The 16,544-nt window shown below is 38.8% G+C and overlaps 1 protein-coding gene across 2 annotated transcripts in view; it reads left to right on the top strand.

Annotated features, from left to right (window-relative positions):
- The first annotated feature begins 5,448 nt into the window (after window positions 1-5,448).
- HBS1L (HBS1 like translational GTPase) overlaps window positions 5,449-16,544 on the top strand; it is a 59,132-nt gene continuing 48,036 nt past the window's right edge. The window contains exons 1-5 of one of the 2 annotated variants that reach the window (XM_083856591.1): window positions 5,449-5,564; window positions 8,148-8,213; window positions 9,990-10,127; window positions 12,255-12,449; window positions 13,112-16,079. In XM_083856591.1, the coding sequence (XP_083712717.1) occupies window positions 5,522-5,564; window positions 8,148-8,213; window positions 9,990-10,127; window positions 12,255-12,449; window positions 13,112-14,556 (1,887 nt within the window). In that variant the 5' untranslated portion in view covers window positions 5,449-5,521 and the 3' untranslated portion in view covers window positions 14,557-16,079. Of the gene's footprint in view, window positions 5,565-8,147; window positions 8,214-9,989; window positions 10,128-12,254; window positions 12,450-13,111; window positions 16,080-16,544 lie in introns of those variants that run through there. The other variant, XM_083856590.1, reaches the window with a different exon arrangement.

A 16,544-nucleotide genomic window follows, 5' to 3' on the forward strand; every position in this document is an offset into this window, starting at 1 on the left:
ATGATGCTCCCTGACGCACTTAATAACACCATATAAACCTGATGTATCCCATATCAACCTGATGTATCCCCGTTTTACAGATTCAGTTCCGAGTCTCATGTGCTATGAAATGTGACTCAGAATAACCATGGAGGTAGTAGATTTCTGAGAGAGGCAAGTACAGGGGGTTTCCTTGACTCAGTGGCCCAAAATATAGAGTTGGGTTTGTCAAAAGCAGCTCCCAAAAATGTAAAAGTGCAGAACATAGAAAACAAAATCAGAGTAATTCTAACATAGATCTCAACAAGCTGTCTTCCCAACAAGCTAAGTACTATTGTGCCTGCCAGAAGCATACATGTGTCAGCATTTGTTTTTTTATTTAAGGTCTATAAGAAGAGAGCAGTAGTGGAATGTCCCAGTCAGATTTGTGTAATGAATTACTCTATACAGAAAAACTATGGATTTCTCAAACTATATTTACCCTGCTTTGATTTGCAGCTATGGATACTTGTGTAATGTCTCTCAAAGACATTTTCCAGGATCTAAGTTTTGGTCATATTTTTTTACTACAGATGGAGTAGGAAAAGGTCTCACTGCTGTTACTGAAAGCTTGATTTCATCTCTATGCCCAATCATTACAGATATAATTAATAAAGTCACAGTTTATGGTAGTAGCCAGGATCCATAACAAACTTAAAAGTGCTTGATAAATTGATGTTTATAATCACAACAGAATGCTGCCTGAATGCACTATAAATATATATGTGTCATTATAAATTGCTTTAGTGTGGACACGTGCATCATATTCGACCAAGTCATAATGACAGCCTTCTGTTATGCCTCTTCCTTAGGTCTGCAGCTTCCTTAATTTATCCTGTCAGTCACCTTTAACAGGAAAAGTAGATAGAATCTCTAACATGAAAATTTTCATATCTTGCAGAATTTTAGACAGACTTCAAGTATTTACTGTGATCATGTTTAAGTATTCTTGTCATCTACACAAGGATCTAAACTGCTTGAATCTTCCTAATTTTTTAGCCATGATCATTTATTTTGCTCATGAACTTTGTAGTCTAATTCTGTGCTGAATGAAAAGAATCTGCTTTTATCAGTTTAAAATTTGCTGTCTTTCAGTTTCAAGGAAATTGAGAAAAGCAGTTACTATGAGAAAAAATACCCCAATAGCTATTTCTGAGCCACTCCTAGTATAAACTTTGGACATGTTCCATTTTATACATCTTCTCTGTAAGACAAACTCTTAATCCTTTTCATCTTCCTTCATGTAAGAAATTTCCCATACTCCTGATGATTTTCACCACTTATCTCCCTCTGTACCAGCAATGAACTTCATAGATCAACTAGAAGTGAATGCCACTCTATTTTAATAAAATATTTTTTTATTTGGGGGCGAAACCAATAGATAATAAGTTTTCGTTGAGTGCCTCACAGTGGCTTTAGCTACCATGCTCTTGGCAACCATGCTCGAATTTGAACTCATTCCCTCCCAGCTGTGCGGTTCAAGGCGGTTCTCTCCTCGCAGAAACTGAACTTCCCTTTTTGGGCCAATATTTGGGACACTGCAGACGAGAAGTAGTCTGAGAGCCAGCAGGGAGGCAGCAGGGTGACAGGGGAATTTGGGATTGAAATAAAAGTGTTTCAGAAATTGTAGATGTACCTAAAGCCACGGAAATATTTTATTCCTTATTGTAGCAGGAAGTTTACATAGTTGTTCACTAATATGATCGACTTGGCAGTGTTGGGTTTATGGTTGGATTGGACTCAATAATCTTAAAAGTCTTTTCTAGTCTTAATGATTCTGTGTTAAACTATACAAATAGGTCACTTTTCCAGACTGAGTTGCCATTACATTACTGTTTGCCATCAGCTGCCATCTAACTTAGCTGTCAATAGATCCTATTGAAACTGTGTAAGGTCTTGACTTAATATAAATCACTCATATGTGAAACTTGTTATTCTGCACTGATCTATTCTCAAAGAAATAATAAATATATTTAACAAGCTCATTCATACTGTGGAAAATTGGAGACACTTGCTATTTACCATATGTACAAAATAATAATTTATTAATACTCTTTGTTTTCTAACTTTTAAATCAGCTTCTGACTATGTGGCATCATATTAGACAAAACCAGATGTATTTATTTACTGGCTGCAGTTCTTTTGAGCTAGTCAGATCATTTAGCAGCTGGAAATGTGTTTAGTGACATTGATAATGTCTGTATTTTAGAACTTAACACCCACACCTAGTACTGTGGTAAAACATCTGGAATTATGCTGCTTTTTTCCCAGACCAGGCCTTGCTTGACTTTGGTTTAAAGGGACAACACAATACTGAAATAGAGTGAATATTTTGTAACTACGACTACTAAACTACTAAATAGCTTGGTTTCACTTTAAGAAGAAATAATAGCATATGAAAGTCTTTCCCCTTAGCTAAAATGGAATTATTAAATATTTTATTAACTGATTCTTACAGTTACAAAAAAAAAAGAAAAAAAAAGTCATAGTGCTGGGGCTGGGAGTGCCCAGCAGATTGATGAAAAAAGAAGGATTACCTTAAATGCTGCCACCTGGATTGAGACCGGTGATCTTGGTTCACTTCTTAAGGCACACACCTTAAAATAATATATAATCTCAGTGGGCAGGAAGGAAATGAATGCCAGAAGTGACCTGGTTAGTCATTCCTCAGTCAGAGCTGCTGGAGCCAGACTGACGAGGTTCTCTGATGGTGCTTTAATTGCTGCTGAAGGAGTAATGTTTAGTTATAGACTGCTTTGCTGTCAGATGAATATTCTTCATGAACCTTGCATTCATGTACAAGTAGCACTAACTGAGGTATAGCTAGGGCTTGAGGACTGAAACTTATTATTTCTTGAACATCTTTCCCGAAAACATTTACATGGGTCTCAGAATTAAGAAAAGGCAAGGAATAATCACAGTGTATTTATGACTCTTTGAAGATATTAGTACAATATGAAATAATTGTGCTCCTGTAAGAAATTGTTGTCTTTGGGTTCTTTTTCCCTCATTCTTGTATGATATAACCTATTACACTTTAAATGAAGAAAAATAGCAACCTTTCAAGTTCACTGTTAATGCCATGGAAAGACTACATAGTAGAACTTCTCCTCCATTTGGCTTACCCTTATACTCACCTTTATATTTTTACAACTGTTATTTATTTTCCTGTTTTGAACTAATTTTGGAATCTTGAAAACAATGTTTCATTTGACTATCAAGCAAATGAAATGAGCATCATATCTGTGGAGGTCACAGTCACTGAAAATCAAGAGAGGTAATAAAAAAAATTCAAACATGAAAAATTTATTATTTGATAAGCAGCTGGTGATTTATGTAAAAAGCATCAATAAGAAGGATAAAAGAAATATCTTTGCAACACAATGGTCAGGTGTGAGAAATGAGAACTGTCACTACCTGAAAGAAAAAAATAACTAAATTTACATGATTAATATTTACTGGAGTTTTTAACATTTGAAGAATAGGATCGAAGTTATTTCAGAGGCTGGAGAGGGTGTCTTTTCCAAGGTAAAGCTGTTGGAGGCTGACTAGCAGGATGCTCTATAGTTGTAGTGAAACAGTGTCTCAAGTTACTTCACTGACGGCTCAAAAAGCAGATGCTGCGATCAGGTGTTTAATTTAGAAGTGTGCTACCCTGGCTGCAGTAATAATGGACAATAGCAAGTCTTCACTTTTGTATCTTTGACTCACGTCAAGAGATTGGGACAGATAAGGATTAGCATAACTACTGTCAAACCTCTGCTGCAGAGAACATTTGGGACACTAAAGGTCAACAGGACACCAGTATTAATCAGAAATCTTTGTTTCCAATTCTGTTTTAATCCTAGTACTGTATGAAAGTCATTGTATAGAGCCTAAGCGTGGTCAGCTGCATGTGCTTCTCTGTAGAAATTAGTTAGAAACACGCAAATAACATTAGGAAACAATCTGCACCTTTGCATGCTATTTGTGTATGGACACAAACTTTTGGCTTGTGGTTAATGCTCCCTGTCTCTGGCAGTGACCAGGAAGGATGTGGAGTGGTAGGTAGTGACAACTGTGGCACGTGGGCAAGGACAAGACAATAGTTAGGTACAGAAGCAGGGCACGTCTGTTTGTAGGGATGTGTGGCTGAGGACACCTGGAGCATGCGGGTAGCTGCAGGGGAGCTTGATTTCTCGTATTGTCTGGATGAAAAGGTGTTAAATGAATTATTGAAGGTCTCAAAGATGAAAACACCTGACTTCAGAAATATTAATGGCATCATCTGCCTAGCAGCTCCTGAGCCCACAGGTGAATGCAGGTGTCTGGGGAACAACTGGGCTGGCAGATACAGAAACAGATTCTGCCAGAGCTGGAGCTCCTGAACTGGGATCTCTCTCCCAACTCCCTTTCTCACCAGAGCTTAAGGGCTTGTTTGCTTGTCCTTCCCTGTCTGCCCCAGCAAGAGCAGTAGCTGTAGGGACATTCCTCTGTTATCTGAACCCTTGGCACTGCAACTGCTCCTGCAGGCTGAAACTCGGCATTAGAGAGTGTCACAGTAATGTGCCAATGTAGTCAGATCAAGACTCCACGGAGCCTAATGTTTTGAAATTTTGCTTCTTAACACTGCCAACAGCAATGCTAATTACTACAGCTTGCATTTACCTACAGCAACTCATTTAATCCTGGTCACTGGTCAGTCCGGGACTGTACTGGCTACTCACCATCAGAACGCCAGGGAACTGGAGCTGCTTCAGATCCAGAATTGAGAGAGACCTTGTACTTAATTTCAAACCCTGCTCTCATGGTAGCATACAGATCACAGACGAATTAATTCAAGTGTGTTTAAATAAGCATACCCTTATATAGACTTAGGCCTATCCAGAATGCTCCCTTTTCATCAACGATGCAACTGTTTTTGAATAAACTTTAAAACACTTGCTTACTTGCGTGTGTGCAAAACTTCCCATTTTTGCCTTGAATCAAACTGATCATTGACAGAAAACGGGCATCTCATATCTACCTTCTCTTTGTAACACACTACTAAAAGTATAGCTACTACAGATAAACCCTGCAGAACCACAGCAACGTTTATTCAGGTCGGAAGAGGCCTCCGAGATGGTCGAGACCGAACCTGAGGTGGTCTCTACCACGACGGCTACAGCTCAGCTCCGAGGGCCACCTCCAGCCGCCAGAAGCGCGCTCCGCCGCCGGGGCCGGGGCCATCCCCGCTTCCTCCGCCCCCGGGACCATCTCCGCTCCCTCAGCCCCCGGGCCCCGCCCCCCGGGCCGCCTGAGCCCCCGGGCCCCGCCCCCGGGCCCCGCCGCCTCCAGCCCCGCGGGCCAGGCGGGCCGGGCGGCGCGCATGCCCAGCAGCGCAGCAGGACGGAAGCGGCGCCCCGCGCGCCTGCGCAAGAGGGGATTCCGCCAGGCGCCGCCGGACTTCAACATGGCGACCTAGGCCGGCCGCGCCAGCGCCACCGCGGGCGGGCGAGCGAGCGAGGCCGCCGCCGTCATCGTCATGTCCCGGCACAGGAACGTCCGAGGATATAACTACGATGAAGGTAGCGGTTATGGCGAGCGGGCGCTGGTCCCTCCGCGCTCCCGCCGGCCCATGCCCCTGTCACCGGCCGGGCCTCCCGTCGCGGCGGCCGCGGGCAGCAGGCAGGGTGTGGCGGGGCCCGCACGGCGGTAGGGGAGGGCCCGGGGGGCTGTCAGGGGCGGTGGGAGGGGAAAAGCCGCCCCCTCACCTCCCCTCGGCGGGGGTTGGACGGGGCTCCGGGCGAGGCCTCTCCCCGCCCCGTTCCCGGCCCGTTTCCCGCCCGGGTGGGGAGGGTCGGGCCGGGCACACGTGGCCGCTTCGCCAGCCGGGAACTCCTCCTGCTGCCGCCGGGGCCTCCCGGGAGCTTCCACACGGGGACAGCGTGGCCTTGGTGCGTGGTCCGAGCCGCAGCTGGGCTCTACCTGCATTGCTGCCCAGATTGACTCTACTTTTTAATAGCGTCACTGACTTGTAAAAGCCTCAGTGCGGTTCAACCCATCCGTCTTGAAAAACTTAAAAGTTTATGTTCACGGCCAAACTAGCAAAGTGTTGCTGATGTTAATAGATAGGAGTCAACAGCTGTTACTTGAGGAAAAAACCCCGTAATTCTTAAAGACAGAGTTGTGCATTTAGGGAATTACATATTTTTCAGGCACCTGTCTCATTTTATTTAAGCTTCTTGCATGGAATGAAGGAGTTCTTACCACAAGAACTTGGCTTGTACCTGCAGTAGTGCAGCTTTTGTTGTGCCCTATTAACTTAGGCAAACTGTAAATCAGAGTCTTTTTTTTCTCCCTCAAAGTCTTTATTTTTGTTGTCTTGGGCTGTGGACAAATGGACACACTTCAGTTCATACCGATATTTTAAAGAACCCTTTGGGGAGAGCAGCAATTTTATTGCTTCATTTTATCAGGTTATTAAAAAAATGCAAGAAATGCTTCAGCCCCCCTCTGGTCTTCTGTTGAGTGATCAGACTACACAGTTTTTAAGTTTTATAGTTGTGCAAATTGCGTTTTGCACTCTGATCTTTGTATTTATTGGAGGTTGTAACTTCATGTGAGCTGTGCTGCTTGTGTGTTCTCACCTTGCAGTTTCTGCTAGGATATAATTGGCTAATATAGACAAAATCTTGAACTAGAGTGGGAATTCTACTGCTTGATTTTTCATCTTCTGGATACCATTTTTCATCCCAGACTGGTTGAAATGTTGATTTCAGCTGAGTCTCTGGCTTCTGAGAAGTTGCGTGTGTAATCCATAGAGTTAATTTCAGTGTTCATGCACTCATCAGGCTCTCTCTTAATGAGTTTGCCGAGATACACAGTAATTTGCTGTAGCCATTAAGTTGCCATTGGAAACATGACCGTGAGGTTACACGTCAGGTTTTACCCTTGTACCACATGTTTGTTCTGTAATGACACAATCATTTATGCCCCAAATGAAATTGACTTTTTGTCTTCATCCCTATTAAATACGGCATGGTTTTTTTATGCTGCATGTGATTCTGTAATGCCCAAATGTGAGTCACATTTCTAAAGTAAATATTTACAGTAAATTTTGGTTTCCTTTCATAGGAAGACTTCTGAGGCCTTAGATCTTCTGGCCTTTATTTCACCACGTTCCATTTTTTCCCTTCTTCTTTCTGAGATATTGTGATCATAACCAAATGTGATATTCCATCTGCAAATATCTTGGCAATACAGCTGGAATGCTTCAGTAGCTTCTGCTCCGTGTTCTGTAATTTATGTTGTTTTTAAATACTAATTTTTATGGTTGGTGCATGCTGTGGTCTGTCATTTAAAACAATTAAGAATAGGTGTTACTTGTGAAACTACCAAGTGCAGTGGTGTCTTTAATAATAGTTTACTTTTTTCATGTGTTTCATTACTTAATGAAAATTACACTATTTTTTTTTAAGATTGACATAATACCAGGATTAGTTTTTGGAGGGAAAGGTACCTAACTTACTCTTTGTATTTCTTGGTGCCTTTATTTTAATGAGGAAAGAATATTTTTATCTTTAAGTAAGTGTATGAGATACTCGCTTTTTACCTGAAACAATTTTGCATCTTCAAAGGGAATTGTGAATTGTTTTTTTTGCCTTGCTGAACTTCATTTGAAAGCTGGATGGGTGTGAGCATAAAATAGAGAAGAAAGGTGAGAAATGCATAGGAATGGAGTGGAAATGCTGATCCTGAGCTGTTGGAATAGAAATTGTAATTGAACTGTATGTCTGGGGTGGAGACTGAGAAGTCAAATAAAAATACCAGGAAAAGTGCCATGGGTAAAGATTTGTGGAACAGTAGAAAGTTGGATTTAGTCTTAGAGGGCAAAGGAGTTGCTGAAGGAGGAGGTATGAAGTATGGCAGCTCTTGAAAGTTTTCAGCCTAATGAATAGAGTATTACATGTGAAATTGTATTATTTAATAACAGTCTATTATTGGGACTTAGAAGGTTACGTCTTACCTAAGTAAATAAACAGAACCTAACTGTACTCCTGGAATATAGGAAATGAATTATTTCATAAAACCTTGTGCAAAACCTATGCTTTAAGTTATAATATTATTTAGAAATTGTGCAGATTAATCTTGCTGTTCTTGTTTCATAGACTTTGAAGATGATGATGTGTACGGCCAATCAGTAGAAGATGATTATTGCATTTCTCCTTCAACAGGTTAGTTCAAATAATTACAAATATTGTTCATTGATACCTGTTCTGATATTTATTTCTAAATTAAAACAAATTTTAAAAGCTGGTGACACTTTTGAAAAGTGCCAAGTGGCCATAATCCTGTTACAGTCGATTTTGCAGTGTGAGGCATCAGACAACTGGCCACATCTGGAGTGCTACATGAATATTATCCTAGATGGTTGGAATGTACTTGGTAATGTAAAAATCTGCTCTGTGGGAATGTGTTGATAATCTTGAAACAGTCAGTATCTTTTCATATGGTTAGTAGGATCTACCTGGGCTTATCAGTTTTCATTGTGTGTCTGGTAGTTGATGTCTTCAATGCAACTTTGACTCAATGTGGGGCAGGGAGTCTCATTGTGGGCTGCAGTGCTGGTCCTCTCGTGCAGGGTCACTAATCAGTGGAGCTAATCAGCCTCCCAGCGTTTGCACTGTTGCGAAGTAGGTTTAAAAATAGGGATGGGTGTGTGCTCAGGTGAGGCACAATTGGAGTGGCTCAGCCCAGCTGAATTCAGCCTGGCTGTAGAGCCATTCGGTTGTGTTCTCCAGTCAAGTCTCTGGCAGGATTGTCAGTTTAGCGTTTCCCCAGATCTGGTGACAGTGTTTTTAGAGCTGAGTAGGCCCTGGAAATAGTACACCTGGTGTCGACATGAAGCTGTGCAACTGCAGGTGACTGGTTTGGATGTGATCCACTGTGACTGTGATGCAGTGTGTGACCTCTGGCCCCAGGAACTTGAGATAATTAGGTCTTTCAAACTCTGATCCTCTCCCATGCTGTTGATTTCAGTGATGGAAATGTGCCGTGTGTACTTTTCGCTCAAGTGTAGACTGATAAATGGCAAAATTAATTCCTGCCTGGGCACAGTAATTTTCCTAACTCTCTGTCTGGAAGCTTCAATTATAAAATAATCTGGTCTAGATTGTATAACCATCTTAATAATTGTTTCAGTTATGGTGATTGAATATGAAATGGTGTATATGCGTTTGGGAAACAGTTGCTAAGAGTGGCTACTTCTGGAAATACACCTGCTTTTAGTATGGGTTTCAGAGCTGGGGAGAGTATTACATGGCTTAAGGCTATTTGTTTACATTATGCTTTACACATTTCTAAAACAGTATGATGACTGGAGCTCTTGTTCAGCAAGGAGTTTTATCTGTATATGCCTTAATGTTGCTAAATCAGAGTGAAACCATGCACTTATTTAAAGTTTTGTGTGAATGTGTGTTTTTACTCATGGGCTGTGTTTCTAATGAAATTCCAAGAAAGAAAGGATGTGTTCAACTATATTAAATACTTATCAGTAGTTTAACAGTCACATACTATAAAAGAAATGTTAATTTCATGCTAACTTATTAAAATTTAAACTGAGTTTAAAAATGGTTGTGTAAGGTTCTAAGAACGTTAGGCCATAGATTTGCATGGAAAATACCGTTTTTCAAACCTGAAGTATAATCTTTTTTTGTAATGTATAATCTTTTTTTGAACTGTGCAGAATTATTGCATTCTATGTATACACAGATACTGCCCAGCCTGTAGTTTCACTGTAGTGAGAACTTATTTATTTTCTAGCGTGAGCTTTTGTATGTTCTGTGCAGTCCTCAGGTAGTAGTTATTGTACAGTAGTGTCTCACCACCCCCTTGAAACCACTGCAACAGTTCAGCATCCTAACTCATTTTACCTTTAGTTAACGTTTTGCTTTTAAAGGAGGAAAAAAAACCTCTTTTTTTTAATACTTTGTTTTTTTTACCTAATGCAGCAGCTCAATTTATTTACTCCAGACGAGACAAACCAGCCACGTCTGCTGAGCCATTAGAAGAAGAATATGACTATGAAGGTGCTGATGCTGCTGCTGATTGTTTCACACCCACTCATCAGCTCACTGAAGTTGATAGAGGTAATCATAAGAAACAACTATCAGAATAATCTTTTACGTGAATTAAAGATTTACTAGAATAGGCTTAAATTAATGTTTCTTACTTGACTGACATTGCTCACAATTTCGGAATCTTGTTATGAAACAGTACCCTTCAGTGGAGCTACCTTCAGTGGTCATTCATCTAGTTCGTAGCTACCTTTTGTGTACTAGTTGTAACTTGGTTGCATACACTGAAATATGTTCTTACTAGAAATAATGAGATTTTATGTGAAGTGGAGACATTAGAACAGCTGTACTGACAGGTCAAATCTTGACTCTTGAATATAATAAACTGAGTATTAGTATTAGAATGATTTGTTTTGCGTTCCAGATTATAGCAGTTAGCAGTATTTAAGAGGTTTTCAAAGTCTTGCATTTCCTTGAAAGAGTAGCCAATGTTCTGTACAACGTTTTCTTACCCTGCTTTGAATTCGTAAGACTTTTGTTTCCATTCAGTCTTACAGCCGTGAATTCCACGTTACAAACTGAGTTCTGAGCTGAGTGGTTGGGGAAAAAATACTTGCTTTTGTTTTTTAAACTTGCCTAATTACTTGCTTTGTGAAAAAGATTCACAAGTCTCTTTCGTAAGTATTAATAGTTAATATAGATTTTAATGTTTTGGAAATAATCAGGGTTATTTTTAACATGTTGAAAAGATCAGACTTAAGAGTGTTGAAATTTGGTACTTGAAAAAGTTGCAGAAAATTCAGAACAGTGAATTAGAAAGAATTTTGATTCCATGGCAAGTAAATTGTTAGAATTTAAACTAATGCTTAGACATCTGGTTAGATATGATAGATTGGGGAATAATACACATATTTTTACAGCAGGAGATAAAGCTGTGGAGGGCAGTTTGAAAGAATGACCCAGTATAACAGTACAGGTGACGTAGACAATGCAATCCTCTGGCTTTGCAGAATGATTTTGACAGACTCAATCAGTTAAGAACTGCTATTGGAGCAGCAAGGAAAATAATACTTTAGACTAAAAAAAGAGGGAAAAGAAACCTCAAAATATCTACTTCTGCTGTGAAAACAGCAGTGGTCTCACAAGGCCTATTATGTTTGCTACAGAATGTAGTGGGCATTAATACAAAATTATTGATGTAGCCAGGGTGGCTTCAAAGAGTTTCATGAGGTTGTTCTTGTTGAGTATTAGATAGTAAAATGGCAACCAGCACATCATGCATGGCTCTGCCCATTTGTTTTGCGGGGCAAATGTCTGGGGAAGATTCACTTGCTATTTGAATTACAGGTAAAGGGTGTTAATACAAGTAACCTCGTGGAGGCTGGAATTCTGTAGTGATGAATTCCCTTAAGCAAACTTCTTTAAACATCTTCCAGGAGGTGTTCAAATAAAAATATGTAGCTGTCTTCCTGTTCTTCAGTTCCTGTTTTCTAAAATCTGAACTGGTAGAAACTGGGATTTCAGGGAGATTTTGTTCTTCTCTTTAGGGTTTGTGTGGCTTCCAGTGAGTGGCAGCCTGGTGAGTTTTCAGTCTCTTGTTGTGCAGCAAGTATCTTCGTAAAGGCTTATCGTAGTTACTGAATGTGCTCCAAAGAAAATGGATTTTATCAGCCAAAAATATATTGCAGTTTTAGATAAGGTAAAGATTACAGGTAGTTTGAAACCTGGTGTGTTGATCCAAGTTTTCAGTTGTTAAGGCCTGAGGACCCTGAAAATGCTATTTTACTTCGGGTGTTAATTGTAGCATCTGTACACATTTAAAATGCGCCGTTCAGTGGGATTTAACGTTGACTTACTGTATCACTTTGGATGATTTTAAGGTAATGATTTGTATGTCTTCTCTGAAGTGAAGCTAGTTATTTTACGGCATCAAAATATTTTAGTACTGAGACTTTATAGATTAATAAAGAGTCAGTAATATGTTCTTTATTGCAATATCTGAAATAGGTCAAATGCTCTGCAGGGTGTGGGAACAAAGTCTATCAGGGCAGTAAATGAGATTGAAATTAATTTCTAAAGGTTCTAACCCTTATTGTAATATTTTTCCCTTCTGTTCACTAATCAGAGGTGTGGTGCTAGTGGTTAGGCCATTGAAGACTTATTTTTGGGCAGCTTGTAACAGTAATGTGTTTCTTTCAGCTCGTCTTAATTCATGCCTTGATCAAATGAGAGAAGTTTTGGCAGAGTCCATACCAGAACAAGCAATGGTGCAAGCAGTACTGGATACTAATTTTGATGTACAAAAGGCTTTGAATGTTGTGCTTTCACAAGGCAGTAAGCAAAATGTGAAGACCAAGAATAAGGATGCTGTGATTTTAGCAAAGACTACAAAAGGTATATTTGTATTTAATTGTTTACATTCAAGGTGATTCATTTCTATGAGTGGTTTAATTTGGGCTTTACGAACTGTGAAGTCCTTTATCATTGCAGTAGTAATTTTTTGGAAAATATTAAGACTGACTTACTATATATGTGTTCTAACACGTTTAAAGGAAGGAACTTTTCTTGAGCTAGAAGTCAAAATAACACCTCAGTGTCAGTTTAAATTCAAGCTGTGACCATCTGCAGTTCATGCTAGTTTCTGATTTATAATATATGACTTAACTGAATTAATGCATGTCCTTAAATTCAGAAAGCATTTTTAAAGTTTTAGTGCTTCTGTTATTTATTTGGTAAACTGACATCTACCATCCTTAGTATCTCCCTTTTTGGGTAGTGTCTATACAGTAGGTTTTATTTCGATTTGTACTTAAGTATTTGTAGTCTTTACTAGCATACTCTCCTTATTCTTAAAGTTCATTATATATTTCAGTAGATACCTGTAATTTAATTGTAGAACATTCCTTACCTTTGGATGACACTTAGTAATTAAATGCCTCTCCATGTTTCTTGATTTTTTTTTTTTTTTTTTTGTTGCTGCTATCAACTTTTAAAAAATGGGATATTTCGTTGTGACTGGACTTCTATCTGAAAATTATTGGCTATTGTAAGGTAAGGAGACTTACGTTGTTGTCCAGAAATGTGTGTTGATACAGACAATTTTTCTTGTGCAGTAGAGAGTTTTGCTGACAACACCAACAAACCTGGGTTTGGAAACTTGACAGCCAAAAATGATTCAGCTCTTTATTCTTTAACTGCAAATTTTGAAAAATCCAATATACCTTCATGTGAAAAGAAAGGATTGCAATCCTCTTCACTTGTTCTGTCATCTGCGCTCAGTGATGATTTATGTAAAGGATCATTTTGTGAACCTGTGAATGAACAGGCAGAGAAGCAACTACCAGAAAGGGCTAATGCAGTAAGTTTGGTTCCTGACAGTCGAGATGTTTACTCTAGCATAGGAAGTGACTCATTGAAATGCAAGGAAACACAGGACTTGAAATCCTTACTGATGCAGAGCGTGGTTTGTGATTCTCTGAGTCCTGAGCACAACATTCCTCTTGTTTCTTCAAAAACTTCTGATTGTAATAGTAATGCAAATGTTTATAGTCCTCCGTGTTTAGCAAGTGCTTTAGGAAACTTGGCTCTTGATAATGAAGTCAGTCATACTGTAAGTAAAAAGAATGATCTTCTTGAAAATTTTTCTTCACTTGCACAAAGTAGAAAGCAAGGAAACCTCTCTTCAGACATGACTGCTTTGTCAGGGTTAAGATCTGGAAGTACATCATTGGCTGACTTGCTTCAGGAGCACCAGGAAAGCAGTGCTAGCCACTGTTACTCTTTGGCTGATCTTTACACCCAGTCAACAGCAAGTCTCACTGATAGGAAATTGGGAGCCTCATCATTATCACAACTAGTAAGTCAACCCCAAACTTCAGGTGGAATGCCAGAGCTAACAGGATCTTTGTCTTCTCTAACCCTTTCTAAAGTTTCTCCAGTAAAGGAGGTTGAGAATTTATCGCTCTCGGATTTAATAGCAGAGACTATTGAAATAGATAAAAGTGAGCAAAGGACAGACCTGCCTGTGCACAATGTAATGGAATTGAGGCCCTCCCAAGGAACCAACATTGATTTAAGTGTCCTTGTGAAAAATGCAGGTGTATCTACAGAGAAAAGTGTGGTAGGACAGTCAGATATCTTAAGTCCTGAAACAAAACTTGTAAAAGAAAAACAAGGAAAGTGTTCTGGTTTTGCCAAAACAAACAGAAAACCCAAAAAAGGACACGGTCTTAAGAGGCAGGATTTGTCCCTTTCATGGATAAAGGCGCTGCGTGCAAGACCTTCAGCCTTTGCTTTAACCTTGTGCCTCCGTTACCCTCCAAAAGCGTGTAAGCGGCGCACAGTTGGGATACACAAAACTTTCCTGTACAGTAGACAAGTACAAGATGTAAAACCCAAGGAAACTGGTCCTACAATTGCCATAACACCGTTTGACTTCAAAACAGCATCTCCTGATGATATTGTGAAAGCTAACCAAAGAAAAGCTTTTACAAGACAGTGATGGGGGGAGAAAAAAACATGGATCAGTGTTGATATTGCATTATATTAAAACAATTATATAAAATCTATTTATGATCCAGAATTGATTTTTTAAGGTTTTTTTTTTAATTGACATATTACAGTTCTTGCTGATAGGTAGAAATTTGTATGTCAATTTCTGAAGTGTTGCACTGAGTATCTTAATTTTTGCATAATTTTCACTGGCAATTTAACATTTTTAACTTTCTGAAACCTTTGAACTTTACTATACAGATACTGCATGTACAAAATTCTGTAAACACCATTGGACTTCTTGAGATATTACTCTAGGTGTTGAAGATACAGTTCATTGGGAAGAACAGTGAATTATTATTTTGTAAAGTAATTTACATTTGCTATATGATGTATAGTTTGGGGAGCAGGAACCTCAGTTTATATTACAACTGTTTTATTAAATGTTCTTAAGGTTAGATTTTCTGGTAAAGGTATGTTATTAAACTGCCAGTCTTGTAATGGATGTTTCCAGTCAATGTCGTTATTCAATCTTTATACTGATCACACTACTACAACAGAAATGCCTTTAGTTTTTAAAAGCCTCAAGCACCTCAGGTTTTGACAGCTCTGGTTGTGGTAGTACATGTGTATTTTTTGATAGGACCAAATTTGTAGGGGAGCAAGCAATTAAATTGTTGTGCCCCCCTGACTCCAATTAGCGATCAAAATGTGATATCCAGCATTTTAAACCAGCAATTTTATAGCTATGTACATGCTGCATATATTTCATAAGAAGTTTCCCTAGGATTCTGTTGTTTATTCTTAAGTCTTTCAGAGAAGTACTGAAGTATTGGTTCTTTCAACTGTAGCATGAGAGTCTTTGCTCAATGGAAAAAATAATTCAGGCAAAGCCTAAGTGCTATGTGTGTCTGCCTCTTGTCTTTTTTGAAGAAAACTTCCTTTAGAAATGGAATGCATTCTCTTCTGCTGTTTGTACCCATTGCTGTTACTTTGAATCTTTAGATGAAAGATCCAAATCAGAACATTCTGGACTTATTATGATGCCCAGTTATTCAAATTAGTAGCTCCTTGTATGTTTTAACTTTCCTTTTAGTACATATTATGGCCTCTAATATATTTCCGTTGTCATTTGTCAGTATTTTAGATTCAGAACAGCAATAAGTTCAATAGAGATACTGCTGCAACTAGAAAAATGTGTGTTCATACATACATGCTAAACTTGGCAGCTAGTATGAAACAGTAGATAGGACTTTCATCTAGTTTTAATCTAATGTTTGTTGAGCATATAGCATCAAAAAGAAGACGAAACCTTTAGGTTTATTCCTGACTTCAGGTTGCACTACAATTTTGTTTGTAAATACAATAAAACATGTTCCAGTTCTCTCAGGTACAAATTTAATGGTCTGTATATTTTGCTTGTTTGTCTAGTTGATGCATTTGTTGTTTAGGACTAAGAACAGTGTGATCTTTGACCTTATGAATGAAATTAATGTTTCTTATCCTAATTAATAAAAGTTTTATATAATGACAGTGCTGCAGTGTTTATGTTCCTGTTGATGTGTTAATCTATCCCAACGTATTTGAGTTCCTTTAAAGGATTAAGTAATGTAATCCAGTGTACATACTATGATCTGATAAGTTCATTAGCAGGACCATAATTGATTTTCTGAGAAGACTTTCTATAGAAGTCCAGTGGATACTGATTGTAATAATGGTTGTTTTATTGATTAGTCAGAATAGCAAATTCTACTGTGTCAAGAATATGAAATGCTTTTCAGTGTTCTGTTTCTCTGCACTTAGTCCAAGCTTTACCTTACCCTGCTTAAAAGTCCAAGTCTGTTTTTCCTACTGACCAGAGTGTCTTGTTGGCAGAGTTTGTAATTGAAGCTCACTTTCCCTAAATTTGTGGGGTTTTTTTCAGTAGATAAATTCTAATTTTTCAGCATAAAATATGAGTACAAAGTTCAGCATTGTCATGCCTGTTATATTTGTAGG

Source organism: Zosterops lateralis, assembly GCF_965231275.1.
Source record: "Zosterops lateralis genome assembly, chromosome: 3".
NCBI classification, from domain to species: Eukaryota; Metazoa; Chordata; class Aves; order Passeriformes; family Zosteropidae; genus Zosterops; species Zosterops lateralis.